General features: G+C 44.6%; 1 protein-coding gene across 1 annotated transcript; it reads right to left on the bottom strand.

Annotated features, from left to right (window-relative positions):
- Positions 1-12,378: 12,378 nt before the first annotated feature.
- Positions 12,379-20,380, bottom strand: ZNF878 (zinc finger protein 878). The gene is given in 5 exon segments (XM_030821773.1): positions 12,379-12,383; positions 17,367-17,380; positions 17,382-18,710; positions 19,877-19,937; positions 20,143-20,380. Coding segments are annotated over 5 exon segments (1,647 nt in total).
- Between the last annotated feature and the right edge of the window lie 1,228 nt (positions 20,381-21,608).

The following is a 21,608-nucleotide window of genomic DNA, read 5'->3' as shown; positions in this document are numbered from 1 at the left end:
ACTGTTGAATAGAAACTTTAGCTCGTCCGGCGGAGGGGTGGGGGGTAGCTCATGCCTGTAACCCTACCACTTTGGGAAGCCAAGGCAGGCAGATTGCTTGAGCCTAGGAACTTTTTTTTTTTTTTTTTTTTTGAGACGGAGTCTCGCTCTGTCACCCAGGCTGGAGTGCAGTAGCGCGATCTTGGCTCACTGCAAGCTCCGCCTCCCAGGTTCACCCCATTCTCCTGCCTCAGCCTTTCCGAGTAGCTGGGACTACAGGCGCCCGCCACCACGCCCGGCTAATTTTTTTGTATTTTTAGTAGAGACGGGGTTTCACCGTGGTCTCGATCTCCTGACCTCGTGATTCCCCCGCCTTGGCCTCCCAAAGTGCTGGGATTACAAGCGTGAGCCACCGCGCCCGGCCAAGCCTAGGAACTTGAGACCAGCCTGGGTAACATAGCAAAACCCCACCTCTACAAAAAATACAAAAATTAGTCGGGCGTGCTGGTACATGTTTGTAGTCCCAGCTACTTGGAAGGCTGAGATGAGAGGATCGCCTGAGCCCAGAGAGGTCGAGGCCACAGTGAGCTGTGATTTTTTACCAGCCTGGGTGTCAGAGTGAGACCCTGTCTCCGAAAAAAAAAAAAGACAGGGAATTGCAATGTAGTTTAATATACATAGAGCCGGCTAAATGAAAGACCAGAGTTTTATTTTTATTCAATTCTGCCTCCCTAAAAAATGGGAGGCTAGGTTTTTTTTGTTTTTTTTGAGACAGAGTCTCGCTGTCGCCCGTGCTGGAGTGCAGTGGTGCAATCTCGGCTCACTGCAACCTCCGCCTTCCGGGTTCAAGCGATTCTCGTGCCTCAGCCTCCTGAGTAGCTGGGATTACAGGCAGGAGAATCGCTTGAACCTGGGAGGTGGAGGTTGCGGTGAGCCGAGGTTGCGCCATTGCACTCCAGCCTGGGCAACAAGAGCGAAACTCCATCTCAAAAAAAAAAAAAAAATTAGGTGGGCGTAGTGGTGCCCACCTGTAATCCCAGCTACTCAGGAGGCTGAGGCATGAGAATCGCTTGAACCTGGAAGTTGGAGGCTGCAGTGAGCTGAGATCGCGCCACTGCACTCCAGCCTGGGTGACAGCCTGAGACTCTATCTTAAAAAAAAAAAAAAAAAAGGCTGGGCACAGTGGCTCACACCTGTAATCCCCGCACTTTGAGAGGCTGAGGCAGGCGGATTACCTGAGGTCAGGAGTTCAAGACCAGCCTGGCCAACATGGTGAAACCCCATCTCTACTTAAAATACAAAAAATTAGCCGGGCGTGGTGGTATGCACCTGCAATCCCTGCTACTCAGGAGGCTGAGGCAGGAGAATTGCTTGAACCCAGGAGGGGGAAGCTGCAGTGAGCCAAGATCGCACCACTGAACTCCAGCCTGGGGGACAAGAGCGAGACTTCGTCTCAAATAAAAAAATAAAAAATAAAAAAAATAAACTTTCTACTCTGCTTCTTCCCTCCGTTAATGTTCTGCCAGGTAGATTAGTACTTCCACTGACACTTTTTCCTCCTCCAAAGGTAGCTAAGCAATTGTTATTTCCCTTATGGAAAACTGAGTATAAATGGGAACATAGCTAGACCAATGAGGTCACACAGAGGCAAAGGAGACTTACGTTGCATAGCAAGTTTTCTTTTCAGTAGCTTAATTTTCACTTCTATTTGTTTAATTTTTTATTTTTTTGGAGACAGAGCCTCACTCTGTCATCCAGGCTGGAGTGCACTAGCGTGATCTCAGCTCGCTGCAACCTCTACCACCCGGGTTCAAGCAATCCTCTCACCTCAGCTTCCTGAGTAGCCGGGACCACAGCCCATGCCACCATGCCTGGCTAATTTTGGTGTTAGTTTGTAGACACAAATTCTCACTATGTTGCCCAGGCTGGTCTTAAACTCCTGGGCTTCAGCGATCTGGACCTCTCACACAGTGCTGAGACTGATTACAGGCGTGAGCAACCACGCCTGGCCTTTATTTCTACTTTTTGATTATTTTAAAAATTTATTTATTTTTCTTTATTGTTAGAGACAAGATCTTCCTACCTAGTCCAGGCTGGGGAACAGTGCAGCATTAAACTAATCCTCCTGACTCAGCTTCCTGACAAGCAGTGACCATAGACACATGCCACCACACCTGGATATTTTACAAAATTAATAGTACCTAAATATGGCCGGGCAAGGTGGCTCACTCCTGTAATCCCAGCACTTTGGGAGGCCGAGGCAGGTGGATCACCTAGGTCAGGAGTTTGAGACCAACCTGGACAACATGGTGAAACCTTGTCTCTACTAAATATATAAAAATTATCTGGGCGTGGTGGTGGGCGCCTGTAATCCTAGCTACTCAGGAGGCTGAGGCAGGAGAATCGCTTGAACCCAGGAGGCGAAGGTTGCAGTAAGCCAAGATCACGCCATTTCACTGCAGCCTGGGCAACAGAGCAAAACTCCGTCTTAAAAAAAAAAAAAAGCTGGCCGGGCGTGGTGGCTCACACCTGTAATCCCAGCACTTTGGGAGGCCAAGGCTGGCAGGTTAGGATAGTCAGGAGTTCGAGACCAGCCTGGCTAACATAGTGAAACCCTGTATCTACTAAAAGTACAAAAAAATTAGCCAGGCGTGGTGGCGGAAGGCCTGTAATCTCAGCTACTCGGGAGGCTGAGGCAGGAGAATTGCTTCAACCCGAGAGACGGAGGTTGCAGTGAGATGAAATTGTGCCACTGCACTCCAGTCTGGGTGACAGAACGAGACTCGGTCTCAAAAAAAACAAAAACAAAAACAAAAACAAAAAAACTGGCGGCGCGGTGTCACGCCTGTATCCACACTTGGAGCAAGCTGCAGGTAGGATAGTCAGAGTCGAGACCAGCCTGGCTAACATAGTGAAACCTGTATCTAAAAGTACAAAAAATTAGCCAGGCGTGGTGGCGGAAGGCCTGTAATCTCAGCTACTCGGGAGGCTGAGGCAGGAGAATTGCTCAACCGAGAGACGGAGGTTGCAGTGAGATGAAATTGTGCCACTGCACTCCAGTCTGGGTGACAGAACGAGACTCGGTCTCAAAAAAAACAAAAACAAAAACAAAAACAAAAAAACTGGCCGGGCGCGGTGGCTCACGCCTGTAATCCCAGCACTTTGGGAGGCCGAGGCAGGCGGATCATGAGGTCAGGAGATCGAGACCATCCTGGCTAACATGGTGAAACCCTGTCTCTATTAAAAATACAAAAAATTAGCCGGGCATGGTGTTGGGCACCTGTAGTGCTGAAGGGGTGGGTTGCCCCTCCACACCTGTGGGTATTTCTCGTTAGGTGGAATGAGAGACTTGGAAAAGAAAAAGACACAGAGACAAAGTATAGAGAAAGAAATACGAGTGCCCAGGGAACCAGCGTTCAGCATATGGAGGATCCCGCCGGCCTCTGAGTTCCCTTAGTATTTATTGATCATTCTTGGGTGTTTCTCGGAGAGGGGGATGTGGCAGGGTCATAAGGCAGTTTTCCCCTATCTCAGTAGATGGAACATACAATCGGGTTTTATACCGAGACATTCCATTGCCCAGGGACGGGCAGGAGACAGATGCCTTCCTCTTGTCTCAACTGCAAAGAGGCATTGCTTCCTCTTATACTAATCCTCCTCAGCACAGACCCTTTACGGGTGTTGGGCTGGGGGACGGTCAGGTCTTTCCCTTCCCACGAGGCCATATTTCAGACTATCACATGGGGAGAAACCTTGGACAACACCTGGCTTTCCTAGGCAGAGGTCCCTGCGGCCTTCCGCAGTGTTTGTGTCCCTGGGTACTTGAGATTAGAGAGTGGTGATGACTCTTAACGAGCATGCTGCCTTCAAGCATCTGTTTAACAAAGCACATCTTGCACAGCCCTTAATCCATTTAACCCTGAGTTGACACAGCACATGTTTCAGAGAGCACGGGGTAAGGGATAAAGTTATAGATTAACAACATCTCAAGGCAGAAGAATTTCTCTTAGTACAGAACAAAATGGAGTCTCCTATGTCTACTTCTTTCTACACAGACACAGTAACAATCTGGCTCTCTTTCTTTTCCCCACATTTCCCCCTTTTCTTTTCGACAAAACCGACATTGTCATCATGGCCCATTTTCGATGGTCGCTGTCTCCTCGGAGCTGTTGGGTACACCTGCAGACTAACAACAGACAAAACAGGCACACAAGGATTAATATGAAATTTATAATCATAGTACTTCCGATGGTCTTAACCCAAGTGACGGGGTTAAGATTAGCGAGGCCATCAGCAACTCCTGCGATTGCCTCAATTCCTGGTACCAAATTTAAATGCGCTTTTGATGTTTTGAAAATTTGTTCTTTTAATTTGGAAATGTCTAAAGTGAGATTATCTTCTCTTCTCTGTAGATGATGTCTAACGATGTCCCAGTGATGCTCAGACTCATTATAAGCTTGGGGTGTAATACAAAAATCTGACATATTCCAGTCACATTGTAACTGGAAATGATGTTCTAAGCTCATGAGCCTGTCTCCCATCCAAATGACAGTTTGTCTAAGATCATTAATTTGATTTGCCAATTTGTGATCAATATGAGATTGTGAATTCCACAATCTTGTAGAATTTTTTTGCAAATCATTAACAAAGTTTACTGACTGAACAGAAGAGTGCAGCACAACTCCCGCCACAGCAGCCATAGCTGTGACTGCAATTAATCCCATAATCACTGTAACTAAAGTAAAAATGAATCTTTTGGATCTATTTAAAGCGGCTTTTAATACTTCAGTCAAAATATGGATGGATGGCGAGGCCTCCCACGGTCGGTCCATGGACACAGGGATCCACACGCCTTCGCTTGCTCTCATCAGTAGAATATGGTGCTGCCAATTAAAAGTCGAATCAATGTAAGTAAACAATCTACAGTTTTCATAGGTTATAGTTTGAGAGTCTGGTTTAATAACTATATTTCCTACAACTAGCATATAAGGGGGCTTTACGCAACTTTGTAAAGGAACCGTTAGACTGGAATTTAGGTCAATAGTATAAAATGGCTTACGATCTCTCGTTTCTAAAGTATGATTTCCAGACCAAATTCTAATGCGGTATGAGGCCACAGTAAGCCTCCACAATTCTGGATGTTCAGGACCAGAAACAGAACTTATTATTCTTGGTCTTGGGGTAGAGATTCCTTTTTCTCCCCATTCCCAACGGTAGAAAGACTGTAATTTTTTATGCTTATGTTTGTCTAGACTTTCTGTTAAGTTGCTATCAACAGCTAGACTCACTTGTGCACTTGGACACGACTGAGTTTGTCCTGAGCAATTGTGGTAGAATTGACCTCGGGGTGCCCAATCTATAATAGTTCCGACTTCATTGTTTTGTAATATCACCGCACTATTGGCCACACATTCTTCCCAAACTAAAACTTCTGTATTTTTTGATCCTTAGGGAATTTCCTTGGGGCAAGGTTTCCCTTTAGGTCTAAATTTTAATGACCTTTTGATAAGAAAAGTCTTGTAAATAATTTACCCGTGGCCTGAGTGACATCCCGCTTACCATGTGATAAGTGAATCTACTGATGGGACTGAGAGTAGGTACTTCTACCAACCAATTTTGGACTGCAGGCATTAAACATCTTGGTGCTCTCCCTAGGCAAATAGGAGGATAACGATACCCAGTGGAAATATTTATCATCATCCCTTCTTCCTCAGGTTTGGCAGGGCAGCGATCATCTGTGGGGCCACGTACCCATACACTATCATTCACATATACTTCTATAGGATTATCCATCCATGTGACTGCCCGAATTAAGGGCAGGAAAGGCACATAGGCCCAGTAGGTATAATTAGCTGCAGCTGCTCCTGCAGGCATAGGGAGACTTACCACCGTTGATACAATCATCAAGGCTGCAAGCAGCATACTCTCTGGAGTTTGTGTCACCTTTGTGTTCTCTAGACATTTTGTAGCTAACTGCCTCAGCTTCTTTAGTTGTGTCCAAGTTGGCGGCTCTGCCTTATTGGTGGATGGCAACTTCTTCTGTTCTTCTGACATCACCATTTGGTTCATCTTGTGAGTGGACGGTGCTCGATTGCGGAGTCTCTGTCTCCATGGAGGTGCTTTTCTTTGCATCTCCGATGGGTTCATTGTAGAACTTCAAATGTCTAGTGGGTATCCAAACAGGAAGCTGATTTCCTCCTGGTGAAACACAAGCAAAACCTCTCCCCCACGTTATCACCTTCCCTATTTCCCATGTCTTATTTTTATTATCTTTCCACCAAATCAGTTTTCCTTCATGCGGGCTGTTCTTTTTACCAGTAAGATGCTGTTCTGCAGAGGTAGTGGTCTGATTTCTATAAATGTTTAAAAAATTTAAAGTATAAGGCTGGGCGCCGTGGCTCACGCCTGTAATCCCAGCACTTTGGGAGGCCGAGGCGGGCAGATCACGAGGTCAGGAGATCGAGACCATCGTGGCTAACACGGTGAAACCCCATCTCTACTGAAAATATAATAAATTAGCTGGGCGTGTTGGCGGGTGCCTGTAGTCCCAGCTACTCGGGAGGCTGAGGCAGGAGAATGGCGTGAACCCAGGAGGCGGAGCTTGCAGTGAGCCGAGATTGGGCCACTGCACTCCAGCCTGGGCGACAGAGCGAGACTGTGTCTCAAAAAAAAAAAAAATTTAAAGTATAGAGTGCTCTGTTGTGGGGTGGGGGCAGGGAGGAGGGATGGCATTAGGAGATATACCTAATGCTAAATGACGAGTTAATGGGTGCAGCACACCAACATGGCACATGGATACATATGTAACAAACCTGCACATTGTGCACATGTACCCCAAAACTTAAAGTATAATAAAAAAATAAAAAGAAACACACACAAAAAAATGAAAAAAAAAAAAGTATAGAGTGCTAGATTAAGTTGCATCTGAGGAGTGGTACACGCCTTACTGTCTCCCCCTTCTTTTTGTTTAACTAATTGAGTTTTGAGTGTTCTATTAGTTCTTTCAACTATGGCCTGTCCTTGGGAATTATAGGGAATTCCTGTTGTATGTGAAATTTTCCACTGATTTAAGAATTTTTGGAAAGCTTTACTACAATATCCTGGTCCATTGTCAGTTTTGATTTTTTCTGGAACTCCCATTACAGCAAAACAAGATAATAAATGTTTTTTAACGTGGGAAGTATTTTCTCCTGTCTGGCAAGTTGCCCATATGAAACGTGAATAAGTATCAACTGTTACATGAACATATGATAATCTTCCAAATGAAGGTACATGCGTGATATCCATTTGCCATAATGCGTTAGGACACAGACATCTGGGATTAACTCCTGCCTCTTGAGTGGGCAGGTGTAAGACTTGACACTGGGTGCAATGTTGTACAGTATCTTTAGCCTGTTTCCATGTGACGACAAATTTGTTTTTTAATCCTGCTGCATTTACATGAGTCAAAGCATGAAGTTCTTCTGCTTTTATGAATGCAGATGATACCAGTAAGTCAGCTTGTTCATTTGCTTTAGTCAAAGGCCCTGGTAAATTAGTGTGTGCTCGAATATGAGTAATCTAAAATGGGAAATTTCTTTTTCTTACAGTTTGTTGTAATAAATTGAATAGCTGGTTTAACTGATCATCCATGCTATATTTGATTAAAGCTGTCTCAACATCCCTTGTAGCCTGTACTACATATGCAGAATCTGATACAATATTGAAAGGTTGATCAAAATCTTGTAACACTGTAATGACTGCAACCAACTCTGCTCTTTGAGCCGATTGATATTGAGTTTTGATTACTCATTCTTTTAGCCCCGTGTAAGCCACTTTTCCATTGCTGGAACCATCAGTAAATACTGTTACAGCATTTTCTAAAGGTTCACGTCTGGTAATTTTAGGTAGAATCCAAGTAGTCAATTTTAAAAACTGGAAGATTTTTGTTTTCGGGTAATGATTATCAATAATTCCCACAAAATTAGGCCGGGCACAGTGGCTCACGCTTGTAATCGCAGCACTTTGGGAGGCTGAGGCGGGCGATCACGAGGTCAGGAGATCCAGACCACGGTGAAACCCCGTCTCTACTAAAAATACAAAAAATTAGCCCGGCCTGGTGGCGGGCACCTGTAGTCCCAGCTACTCGGAGAGGCTGAGGCAGGAGAATGGCGTGAACCCAGAAGGCGGAGCTTGCAGTGAGCCGAGATCGCGCCACTGCACTCCAGCCTGGGCGACAGAGCGAGACTCCGTCTCAAAAAAAAAATTTAAATTAAATTAAAAATTCCCACAAAATTAGCAAGACCAATCTACCATGCACCAGAATTGATAAAGGCTTGTCTAATTTGTTCCTTGGTTAAAGGGACAACTATTTTGTCTGGGTCATTTCCACATAATTTTATTATTCGTAATCTTGTCTGACCAATTAATGTAGCTATTTGATCCAAGTACAATGTAAAAGTCTTAACTGTACTGTGAGGAAGGAATGACCACTCCACAAGATCAGCATTTTGAACAACGATGCCTGTTGGAGAATGTGCAGTAGCAAAAATCAAAAGTTGGAGTGGGGCTAAGGGATCTATTCTATTTATTTGCGCTGACTGAATTTTTTCTTCCACTAATTTAATTTCTTTTGTTGCCTCTGGGGTTAACATTCTCTTACTATTTAAGTCTGAGTCTCCTCTTAAGATACAGAACAAATTTGACATGGCTTAAGTAGGAATGCCTAGGGTTGGCCGAATCCAATTAATATCTCCCAGCAGTTTTTGAAAATCATTTAGTGTTTTTAATGTGTCTTTTTCTTATTTCTATTTTTTGTGGCTTAATTTTTCTATTTTCTATCTGCATCCCCAAATAATGAAAAGGAGTAGAGGTTTGGATCTTATCAGATGCTATTGCCAGTCCTGCACTGGCAACCTCTGCTTGCAGAAATGTGTAACAGTCAATTAATTTATCTCTCGTTTCTGCAGCACATAAAATATTATCAATATAATGAATAATATAACAGTCTGAAAACTTGTCTCTAACTGGTTGAAGAGCTGGACCTACAAAAGTCTGACAAATAGTTGGACTATTAAGCATTCCCTGAGGTAACACTTTCCACTGAAACCTGGTGGCTGGTTCTTTATTATTTATGGCTGGTATAGTAAAGGCAAATTTTTCACAATCCTGCTCCACCAGAGGAATGGTAAAAAAGCAATCCTTTAGATCAATTATAATTAAAGGCCAGTCTTTTGGGATCATGGCCAGAGAGGGCAACCCAGGTTGGAGAGGCCCCATGGGTTGAATTACGGCATTTATGGCCCTTAAGTCAGTTAACATACGCCATTTGCCGGATTTTTTCTGAATTACAAACACAGGAGAATTCCAAGGTGAGAATGAAGGCTCAATATGTCCCTTTTCTAACTGTTCATTTGCTAATAAATGTAAAACCTTCAGTTTGTGTTTTGGTAGCAGCCACTGATTTACCCATACTGGTTTTTGTGTTTTCCAAGTTAATGGTATGGGTTTAGGAGGCTCTACAGTGGCCGCCCCTAAAAAGGATACCCTATTCCTTCTCTTTCTTGATTTATTTTAGTCTCAATTGGAACTTTAATGCCACCTTCATTTTTTCCTAGTCCCTTTCCTGGTATATATCCCATCTTGGTCATGATTTTTTGACTCGTGGCGCTATATAATGGAGTGGGCATAGTGATTTCTGCACCCCGCTGTTGTAATAAATCTCGACCCCACAGATTAAGAGGAATTGAAGTAATCATTGGCTGAACAGCACTTTTTTGATTATCTGGCCCTAAACAATGTAAAATCTCAGTACTTTGATACACTTCTGAGGCTGTGCCTATGCCAAGTCCTGTAACAGCCTTTTGTTTAGGCCAATTTTTTGGCCACTGATTTAAAGCAACGATAGAGACATCTGCTCCAGTGTCTACTAACCCTTCAAACTATTTTCCTTGAATAATGGCCTTACACACAGGTCTGTTCTCTGAGACCTGACTTGCCCAATACGCAGCCTTTCCTGTTGGATCAGTGCTTCCAAACCCTCCTGTTCTTTTTATCTCAGTATTTCCAACCTTAGTATAAGGCAGGAGTAATAATTGAGCAATCCTGTCTCCTGGACTGGCACTCTAAGGAATTGAAGAAGTAATAACCAATTGAATTTCGCCTTTATAGTCTGAATCAACCACACCGGTATGAATTTGAACTCCCTTTAGATTTAGACTTCATCTTCCTAAGATTAGTCCTACAGTCCCCTCAGGCAGTGGGCCATATACCCCTGTGGGGATTTTTTGTGGGGGCTCCCCTGGAAGCAGGGAGACTGCTTGTATAGTACATAAATCTACTGCTGCACTGCCGCTTGTGGCGGGGGACAATTGTTGTATTGTGGTAACTGGCTCATTCCCTGAGGCACTTGGCACAGTGGGGGTTGTTGTCCCTGAAAACCCTAAGGAATAAAGGGCTGAATTGGGAATGCCCCAGTTTGTTGCGGGGCCTGAGGCTGGCCCCTTTGCCCATTTCCCGACAATGGTTGCCCATTTCTATCAAATTTAGAATGACATTGACTAGCCCAGTGTTTTCCTTTTTTACATCTTGGACATAACTGTTGTTGTAGTAGCTTGAATAGTTATATTCTGTTTATTTGAGACTGGGCAATTCTTTTTTAGATGACCAATTTGACCACAATTATAACATTTCCCTCCAAATGTTCTAACTTGTCCTCCTAAAACAACTCCCGCTATTGCTTGAACTATAAGCATGGCTTTATGTATAGCTCCTCCATTTCCATCACAGGCTTTTACATACTCTGAGATTACATCTGATCCTGTGGGAACCTTTCCTTTTAATGGCTTAATGGCTGATTGACACTCAGGATTGGCGTTTTTGTATGCCATCAACTCCACTATGACTTTACGGCATTTTCATTGGCAATTGACTTTTGAGCAACATCTTGGAGCCTTGCCACAAAATCAGGGTAGGGCTCTTTGGAGCCTTGTCTTACTGTATTAAATGAGGGGCAGGTGGTTCCTGGGTCTTGGATTTTTTCCCAGGCTCTAAGGCAGATAGCTCTAACTTGCTCAATGGCCTCATTTTGCATTAACGCTTGTTGACTAATAGTGCTCCAATTTTGACCTGTTCCTAATAGTTGATCTGCATCTTTGTTAACTGGAGGATTGGCAGCCCTATTTCTTTGGACCTGTTCTTGTGCCCCATCAATCCACCAAGTCTTAAATTGTAAAAATTGAGAAGGTGAGAGAGACGATTTTGCCAGAATCTCCCAATCATAAGGAATGAGTCTATGTCCATGAGCAATGGAATCTAATAATGTCCTCATATAAGGGGAGTTGGGTCCATACTGTTTTACTCCCTCTTTCTTATCTTTTAGCATTTTTATCGAAAAAGACTTGTATCTGGCCTCAACTGTGAGAGGCTCTCCCTCTTGGGCTCCTTCTCCAGGTGGTATCGGTTCTAACATTACTGGGAATTGCCACGCCTCAGTATCTCCTTCCTTTCTTGACTTATCAATAATTTCGTGTAATTCACTACCCTGTCTACTAGGTGGTGCCATAGGATTAAGTCTCCTAGTGGGCGGCTGAGGGTATGGCGCCCTGCCCTGTGGTGCTGGGAGCACTCCTGGATGTCCATACTGACTTTCTGGGGGTGGCCGATACTGAAGTTCGGCCGGCGGCCAGTATTGATAAGCTACTGGAGGTTGGGTCTTATTTTCTCTAACCTGCATTTGAAGTTGTAACGTTACGGGCATCTGACCTGCTGGAAGAGGACTTCGTGGTTTAGACTCTGATGGCCCCACTAATTCTGGACCTTTTCCTTCTAATTTTAACGTTTCAGGATATATCACCTCCTGTAATTGATTATAGTCAACATCTTGCGTTGACTGAGCCATTACCGGCTCTGCTACATATTCGCAATGTAAACTTTCCGTTTCCTTCTGGGATTTTCTTCCTGTCATTTCTTTACAATCTATTACACAGCTTCCAGGGGTATCAGAAACTGAAACGCTATCTTCTGTTTGAAATGGTTCTAAAGCTGCTTTAATAATGGCCCAATCATTCCACACTGTAAGTGGAATGATATTACCCTTCCTACACGCTTGTTTTAGTTCCTTGCCAATTCTTTTCCAATCTTTTAGATCTAAAGTTCCTTGTTCTGGAAACCATGGGCAAAATTGTTCTATTGTTTGAAATAGCTTGATTAGATTTTTTGTAGATACTCTAACTCACCCTCTTTTTAAAAGAATTTTAATAAAGCTGAGATAAGAGGCATATTTACTTTTAGTTTTACTTTTAGTTTGCCCCATTGTCACCCTAGCTTCTTCCGAGCGCACAAGCTTACCGTAAGGCTGACTGTAGAGGTACTCGGGATCTCTCGTCGACTTGTCCTCAATGACCACACTCGAGCGTACCTTCACCCTAGAGAAAAGCCCCCCACATTGGGCACCAGATGAAGGGGTGGGTTGCCCCTCCACACCTGTGGGTGTTTCTCGTTAGGTGGAATGAGAGACTTAGAAAAGAAAAAGACACAGAGACAAAGTATAGAGAAAGAAATACGAGTGCCCAGGGGACCAGCGTTCAGCATATGGAGGATCCTGCCAGCCTCTGAGTTCCCTTAGTATTTATTGATCATTCTTGGGTGTTTCTTGGAGAGGGGGATGTGGCAGGGTCATAGGATAATAGTGGAGAGAAGGTCAGCAGATAAACACGTGAACAAAGGTCTCTGCATCATAGACAAAGTAAAGAATTAAGTGCTGTGCTTTAGATATGCATACACATAAACATTCAATGCCTTACAGAGCAGTATTACTGCCCGCATGTCCCACCTCCAGCCCTAAGGCAGTTTTCCCCTATCTCAGTAGATGGAACATACAATCAGGTTTTATATCTTCCATTGCCCAGGGCCGGGCAGGAGACAGATGCCTTCCTCTTGTCTCAACTGCAAAGAGGCATTCCTTCCTCTTACACTAATCCTCCTCAGCACAGACCCTTTACGGGTGTCGGGCTGGGGGATGGTCAGGTCTTTCCCTTTTCACGAGGCCATATTTCAGACTATCACATGGGGAGAAACCTTGGACAACACCTGGCTTTCCTAGGCAGAGGTCCCTGAGGCCTTCCGCAGTGTTTGTGTCCCTGGGTACTTGAGATTAGGGAGTGGTGGACTCTTAACGAGCATGCTGCCTTCAAGCATCTGTTTAACAAAGCACACCTTGCACAGTCCTTAATCCATTTAACCCTGAGTTAACACAGCACATGTTTCAGAGAGCACGGGGTGGGGGGTAAGGTTATAGATTAACAGCATCTCAAGGCAGAAGAATTTCTCTTAGTACAGAACAAAATGGAGTCTCCTATGTCTACTTCTTTCTACACAGACACAGTAACAATCTGATCTCTCTTTCTTTTCCCCACATAGTCCCAGCTACTAGGCAGGCTGAGTCAGGAGAATGGCGTGAACCTGGGAGGCGGAGCTTGCAGTGAGGGGAGATGGCGCCACTGCACTCCAGCCTGGGCGACAGAGCGAGACTCCTCTCAAAAAAAAAACCAGGCCGGCAGTGGTGGCTCATGCCTGTAATCCCAGCACTTTGGGAGGCCAAGGCAGGCAGATCACAAGGTCAACAAATCAAGACCACCCTGGCCAACATGGTAAAACCCCGTCTCTACTAAAAATATAAAAATTAGCTAGGCGTGGTGGCATGCACCTGTAGTCCCAACTACTTAGGAAGCTGAGGCAAGAGAATCCCTTGAACCAGGGAGGCGGAGGTTGCAGTGAGCTGAGATCACTCCACTGCACTCCAGCCTGGCAACAGAGCAAGACTCCATCTCAAAAAAATAAAAATAAAAGTATAAAATTTAGCCAAGCATGGTGGCACACGCCTGTAGTCCCAGCTACTCAGAAGGCTGAGGCAGAATTGCTTGAACCCAGGAGGTGGACGTTGCAGTGAGCTGAGATCACGCCACTGCACTCCAACCTGGGCGACAGAGACTCTGTCTCAAAGAAAAAAAGAAAGAAATTCCACATACCAAACTAGTCCCAGGAATAAATATGCAATTTATTAAACAAGAAAATAACAGCCTAACACAATAGCCAAAAGAGTTAAAATTTCAGAAATATTTGTTTTCCCATGAAAACTAGATAGCCAGTCATGGTGGCTCATGCCTGTAATTTCAGCAAGTTGGGAGGCCAAGACAGAAGGACTGTTTGAACCCAGGAGCTCTAGAGTACCGTGGACAACATAAGGAGACCAGGTCTCTACAAAAAATTAAGAGATTAGATGGGTGTGGCCGGGCGAGGTGGCTCATGCCTGTAATCCCAGCACTTTGGGAGGCCGAGGCGGGCAGATCACAAGGTGAGGAGTTTGAGACCAGCCTGGCCAATATGGTGAAACCCCATCTCTACGAAAAATACAAAATTAACCGGGCATTGTGGCACATGCCTGCAATCCCAGCCGAGATCGCACCACTGCACTCCAGCCCAGGCGACAAGAGTGAGGCTCCATCTCAAAAAAAAAAAAAAAAAAAAAAAAGAGAAGAAAAGAAATTAGATGGGTGTGGGCCAGGCGCGGTGGCTCACGCCTGTAATCCCAGCACTTTGGGAGGCTGAGGCAGGCAGATCACAAGGTCAGGAGAGATCGAGACCATCCTGGCTAACACAGTGAAACCCCTTCTCTACTAAAAAATACAAAAAATTGGCCGGGCGCGGTGGCTCACACTTGTAATCCCAGCACTTTGGGAGGCCGAGGCGGGCGGATCACGAGGTCGGGAGATCAAGGCCACGGTGAAACCCCGTCTCTACTAAAAATACAAAAAAATTAGCCGGGCGTGGTGGCAGGCGCCTGTAGTCCCAGCTACTCGGAGAGGCTGAGGCAGGAGAATGGCGTGACCCCGGGAGTCAGAGCTTGCGGTGAGCCAAGATTGTGCCACTGCACTCCAGCCTGGGCGACAGAGCGAGACTCCGTCTCAAAAAAAAAAAAATTAGCCGGGCGTGGTGGCGGGCACCTATAGTCCCAGCTACTTGGGAGGCTGAGGCAGGAGAATGGGGTGAACCCAGGAGGTGGAGCTTGCAGTGAGTCGAGATCGCGCCACTGCACTCCAGCCTGGGCGACAGAACAAGACTCCATCTCAAAAAAAAAAAAAAAGAAAAAGAAAAAGAAATTAGTTGGGTGTGGTGGCTCACACTTGTATTCCCAGCTATTTGGGAGGCCGAGATGGGAGGATCCCATGGGCCTGGGAAGACATAGGCTGCAGTGAGCAGTGATCAAGCCACTGCACTTCAGCCTAAGTGACAGTTGGAGACTGTCCCAAACAAAACAAACTAGGCAGAAAAACTAAGGATAGCACCTTCGAATTTGTCCCTAAGTTGTCAAAGTCTTGGACCCCCACTGAAGGAATTCCCTGGTACTTAGACACTAGATAAAGCAGAAGTGAAGACTGCACTCTAATTACCCTCCTTTGTTTTAGGTTTCTTCTTGAAGGACTTGTGAAAAGTCACTTCCTCTATCCAGGTAACATTTTTCTGCTGACCCCCAAATTTTAAACAAAGCTTTTCTTCCCTAACCAATTGCAAGTCAGAAAATCTTTAAATCTACCTATGACCTGTAAGCCCCAGCTTTAAAATATCCCACCCTTTCAAGCATAAACCAACGAGTAATCTCCATGTATTCATTTGTTATTTTGCCTGTAGCATCTGCATTCCTAAAACTTATCCCTGCTTCTAAAAATACCTGCCTGCAATCCAGTCGGGGAGGTCAGGATTTAAGACTTTGGCTGGGCCCTGTGGCTCACGCCTATAATCCCAGCACTTTGGGAGGCCGAGGTGGGCAGATCACAAGGTCCAGGAGATCAAGACCATCCTGGCTAACATGGTGAAACCCCGTCTCTACTAAAAATACAAAAGACTTTCTACCTGTGTGGTCCTCCTTGATTGGGACTCTGCAATAAAAGGCTTTTTCCACATCACTTCAAACCACAGTGTAAATGCCTGGCTTTCCAGGGCAAGGCAACTAGATCACAGTTCTGTCCTCAACCCCTGGGGCTCTGGTCGCAAGGCTGGAAATAGGCTTTCTCCCACATCTTTCTCACTTTCATATAGGAAAGTAGTTTCCTTCTTTAAAATCAAAACTGTTTTATCCTCAGGATATATACCTTCACGGACAGTGTAAAGTTAACTTTTCTTTTCTTTTTTTTTTTTTTTTTGAGACGGAGTCTCGCTCTGTCGCCCAGGCTGGAGTGCAGTGGCGCAATCTTGGCTCACTGCAAGCTCCGCCTCCCAGGTGCTCGCCATTCTCCTGCCTCAGCCTCTCCGAGTAGCTGGGACTACAGGCGCCCGCCACCACACCCGGCTAATTTTTTGTATTTTTTTTTTAGTAGAGACGGGGTTTCACTGTGGTCTCGATCTCCTGACCTCGTGATCCGCCCCCCTTGGCCTCCCAAAGTGCTGGGATTACAAGCGTGAGCCACCGGGCCCAGCCTTAACTTTTCAGGATATGTTTATCAGCCAGGTAGAGTGGCTTACAGCTGTAATCCTAGCACTTTTGGAAACTAAGGTGGGAGGATTGCTCATGGCTAGGTGTTCACAACCAGCCTGAGCAATGGAAGGAGAACTTGTCTCTATGAAAGGAATGAAAAATGAGCTAAGAATGGTGGTACCTGTCTGTAGTCATAGCTACTCAGAAGGCTAAGGCAAGAGGATCATTTGAGCCCAAGAGTTCAAGGCTAAAGGGAACTATGATTGTACCACTGCACTTCAACCTGGGTGACAGAGGGACACCCTGTCTCCCAAAACACACACACACAAATACATATATACATGTATGTATGTATATAAATATCCTATATATTTTACTTATGCATTTTAAATAGTTATACGTTAAAATATATATGCATATTCATATACAGAATATAAATATGTATATTTCATCTTACTTATTTATTTTTTTTTTTTTTGAGACAGAGTTTCACTCCTGTTGCCCAAGCTGGAGTGCTATGGCACAATCTCGGCTTACCGCAACGTCTGCCTCCCGGGTTCAAGCGATTCTCCTGCCTCAGCCTCCCAAGCAGCTGGGATTACAGGCACCTGCCACCACACCTGGCTAATTTTGTATTTTTAGTAGAGATGGGGTTTCTCCATGTTGGTCAGGCTGGTCTCGAACTCCTGACCTCAAGTGATCTGCCCGCCTCCACCTCCCAAAGTGCTGGGATTACAGGCATGAGCCACTGTGCCTGGCCTATTTTATTTTGTTATGTAATAGAGATAACGTCTCACCATGTTGCCCAAGCTGGTCTCGACCTCTTCAGCTTAGGCAATCCTCCTGCCTTGGCTTCCCAAAATGCTGAGATTACAGATGTCTCTGCAGTGAGTCCTTCCATGCATTTGAAGTTCTGAGTCCCATCTAAGGACCTTACCATATTGCTTACATCCAGAGTTTCTAGCCAGCATGAGTCCTTACATGCTTTTGAAGGATTGAGGCAGATCTAAAGGCTTTACCACATTGCTTACACTCATAGGGTTTCTCTCCAGTGTGAATCCTTTCATGATAGAGAAAAGAGTTGGAAGAAATGAAAGCTTTTCCACATTGTTTACATTTATAGGGTTTCTCTCCAGTGTGAGTCCTTTTATGATAGCGAATAGAATTAGAAGAAATAAAGGCTTTTCCACATTGCTTACACTCATAGGGTTTCTCTCCTGTGTGAGTCCTTTCATGCATTTTAAGTTGTGAGGCAACTCTAAAGACTTTACCACATTGCTTACATCCATAGGGTTTCTCTCCTGTGTGAGTTCGTACGTGCTTTTGAAGGATTGAGACAGACCTGAAGGCTTTCCCACATTGCTTACACTCATAGGGTTTCTCTCCAGTATGAGTCCTTTCATGATAGTGAAAGGAATTGGAAGAAGTGAAGGTTTTCCCACATTGTTTACATTCAAAGGGTTTCTCTCCAGTGTGTGTCCTTTCATGTATTCGAAGATCCTTGACAAAACTGAAGGCTTTCTCACATTTCTTACATTCATAAGGTTTCTCTCCAGTATGAGTCTTTTCATGATAGCGAAAGGAAGTGGAAGAAATAAAGCCCTTACCACATAGCTTACACTCATAGGGTTTCTCTCCAGTGTGTTTTCTTTCATGTACTCGCAGGTACTTGACAGATCTGAAGGCTTTCCTACATTGTGTACACTCATAGGGTTTCTCTCCACTGTGAGTCCTTTCATGATATTGGAAGGAACTGGGACAATTGAAGGCTTTACCACATTGCTTGCATTTATAGCGTTTCTCTCCAGTGTGACTTTTCTCGTGTCTTTTTAACGAACTGGGAGAAAAAAAGGCTTTCCCACATATGTTACATTTATGAGGTCTCTCTCCAGTGTGCATTCTCATGTGTGTTTGAAAGCTTACAAGATAAGATAACGCTTTCCCACACTGCTTACATTCATAGGGTTTTTTTGCAGAGTGGATTCTTTCATGTCTACGAACAGAACTGGGAAACCTGAATGCTTTCCCACATTCCTTACATTCATAAGGCTTTTCCCCAGTGTGAGTTCTTCCATGTATTGCAAGGCTACTGGAATCACTAAAGGCTCTGAGGTGCCTATTAAGGGATGAAAGACCCATGCCAATGTCTCCACACACACTGCTTTCATATGATTTTACTCCAGGAGTTTTCTTCTTCAGTGTGTCATCTGGAACCTGCGTCAAAACTTCTCCATGCTGATGACTTTCTTTACTTTCAGAGAGTCTCTCTCCTATAAGTCTTCTGTGAACAATGAAAGCACATTATAATGGGTTTATCACTAATTTGAATTCATTTGCAGATATTACACTTCCATTTTTAACAGTGCCCAGCAAAGTGTAGGCTTTCTGTCCTGTCTGAACATGAATGGAACACATGCTGTACAAGATGGCCCAGCCAGGCTGGGCGCAGTAGCTCACGCCTGTAATCCCAGCACTTTGGGAGGCCGAGGCGGGTGGATCACGAGGTCAGGAGATAGAGACCTTCCTGGCTAACACAGTGAAACCCCGTCTCTACTAAAAAATACAAAAAATTAGCCAGGCGTGGTGGCAGGCGCCTGTAGTCCCAGCTACTCGGGAGGTTGAGGCAGGAGAATGGCGTGAACCCGGGAGGCAGAGCTTGCAGTGAGCCGAGATCACACCACTGCACTCCAGTCTGGGCGACAGAGCAAGACTCTGTCTCAAAAAAAACAAAAAAAAAGGTGGCCCAGCCATATCTCTTATCAAAAAAGGTAATATTGATACAGGGATTTTAAATGCTTTATTATTTATTTATTTATTTATTTATGAGACCGAGTCTCACTCTGTCGCCAGGCTGGAGTACAGTGGCACCATCTCGGCTCACTGCAACCTCCACCTCCCAGGTTCAAGCGATCCTCCTGCCTCAGCCTCCCAAGAGACTACAGGCACGTACCACCACGCCCAGCTAATTTCTTGTATTTTTAGTAGAGACAGGCTTTCACCATGTTGGCCAGGATGGTCTCGATCTCTTGACCTCATGATCCACCCACCTCAGCCTTCCAAAGTGCTGGGATTACAGGTGTGAGCCACCATGTCCAGCTTTTACATGCTATTTTAAAGTAAACTATTTTATAAATACCGTCTTTGTCTTTTTGTCTGTTTGTTTTTGAGTCAGGGTCTCACCCTGTGGCCCAGGCTGCCCTCCAGTGATGCTATCATGACTCAGTGCAACCTCAAACTCCCAGGTTCAAGTGATCTTCCATCCTGACCTCCTAAAGGGCTGGATTATACACATAAGCCATGTCACACTTTGTATGTTTCTAGGGAAGCTTTCCTAAGAATACATACATTGGAGCTAGGTTTATTTCTTATGCTTGCTTCTTTTTAACATTTTCTTCCATTCTAAGATTGTCTACAGAGACATTATTTTCTCTTGTAAGTGCCAGTTACCTTAGGTTTTTCCTAGGATTTTGGTGCTCATCTTCAATGTACTGGTTGTTCCATTTTTTTCCTAAAATGCAGACCCAGAAAAATAGTACTGAATTAGTATAAAATTATGTTAAAAAGTTACTTGATTCTATGTCCATGGCTCATTGCACCTGTGCCTCATTTATTCAAAGTATTCCCTGACCATATTCCAAATCACTCAACAGCACCGATGAGCTAGAAACACCTGTTCTTTAATTCACTGAGGGAAGTAATACTGTCATTCTTACCTATGGAGGCCAGGTTCCTCACGGTTTCCTGCATCACTTCCCTGTAGAGATTTTTCTGGGAAGGATCCAGCAAAGCCCACTCCTCCTGGGTGAAGTTCACAGCCACATCCTCAAAGGCCACTGAATCCTGAAATATCCCACATGTGGACAGGAGGATGAGTGAGGCTGACAGCACTGGGTTCCTATACCCTGTTCCCAGGAAGTTCTCAGGATGCTGTGGTGTGTGGACTCCAAACATTTATTCCATGACTTGGTCATCAGACCCCTTACTCTCTGTCTACACTCACTTTCTTCCATAAAACAATTTTGATGCTAGAATTGAACGCTGGATGGGGTAAAGCAACAGCAGAATAGGAAAAATGTGTGTTTCTGGTGGGTCCAGGGAGAAAGGCATGCTGCCTGGACTGCCCTTAATGTCTGACGTGTGGATCTGCAGCACCTGTCATAACTCCTTTGAATTTCTGAGCAAAATAAATTTAACGTTAGCAGCCCTAAGGCTGCATATTCTTGAAAATGCCTGTTCACAAAGTTTAACCTTTGTGATGACTAGAAAGTGGGTTTTGTTCTGATTCCAGTAGCAGAAGCCAAAAACAAAAAAACTGGGTTTTGCAAGGGGCTTTATTAATCTGATATGAGAGTCTGGACAGGTGCGGTGGCTCACACCTATAAATCTCAGCACTTTGGGAGGTGAAGGCAGGCAGACCACCTGAGGTCAGGAGTTTGAGACCAACCTGGCCAACATGGCAAAACCCTGTCTCTACTAAAAATCGTAAAATTAGCCAGGCATAGTGATGGGCTCCTGTAATTCCAGCTACTTGGGAGGCTGAAGCAGGAGAATCACTTGGACACAGGAGGCAGAGGTTGCAGTGACCCAAAAATGTGCCACCGCACTCCAGTCTGGGTGACAGAGCCAGACTCCGTCAGTTTAAAAAAAAAAAAGAAAAGAAAAAAATTCTAATTGATAAGAGTCATAACTAACTAAAACAAAAACTCATGAAAAGAAACCTTTCTGGGAAACTGTATGTGGACAGAAAAACCTAAACTGGGCTGGGCACAGTGGCTCATGCCTATAATTCCAGCACTTTGGGAGGCCAAGGCGGGCAGATCACCTCAGGTCAGCAGTTCAAGACCAGCCTGATCAATATGGTGAAACCCCGTCTCTACTAATAGATAATCCCAAGTGTTGGTAAACCACAAAAATAAAGACACACACATGAAAGGCTAGGTGGTTGATCCATACATACACTCTACTGGCATTATCTTTTAAATTGGAATTTATCCATAATCTACAACTCAGTGACTTTTCCCCCAATATGTGAGAAATTTATGTTGCATTTTCATAGGGCAAAAAAAACCAACCATGACATTGTCACCAAGGTCAAAAACTAAACTGTAAACCCAAATCCCATTAAGCAATGAAATGCATAAGTAAACTGGGTGACCCATGACTCAACACAGTGGCATGT

Source organism: Nomascus leucogenys, chromosome 10 (assembly GCF_006542625.1).
Source record: "Nomascus leucogenys isolate Asia chromosome 10, Asia_NLE_v1, whole genome shotgun sequence".
In the NCBI taxonomy this organism is placed as follows: Eukaryota; Metazoa; Chordata; class Mammalia; order Primates; family Hylobatidae; genus Nomascus; species Nomascus leucogenys.
This window is presented reverse-complemented; position numbering and strand designations above follow the sequence as displayed.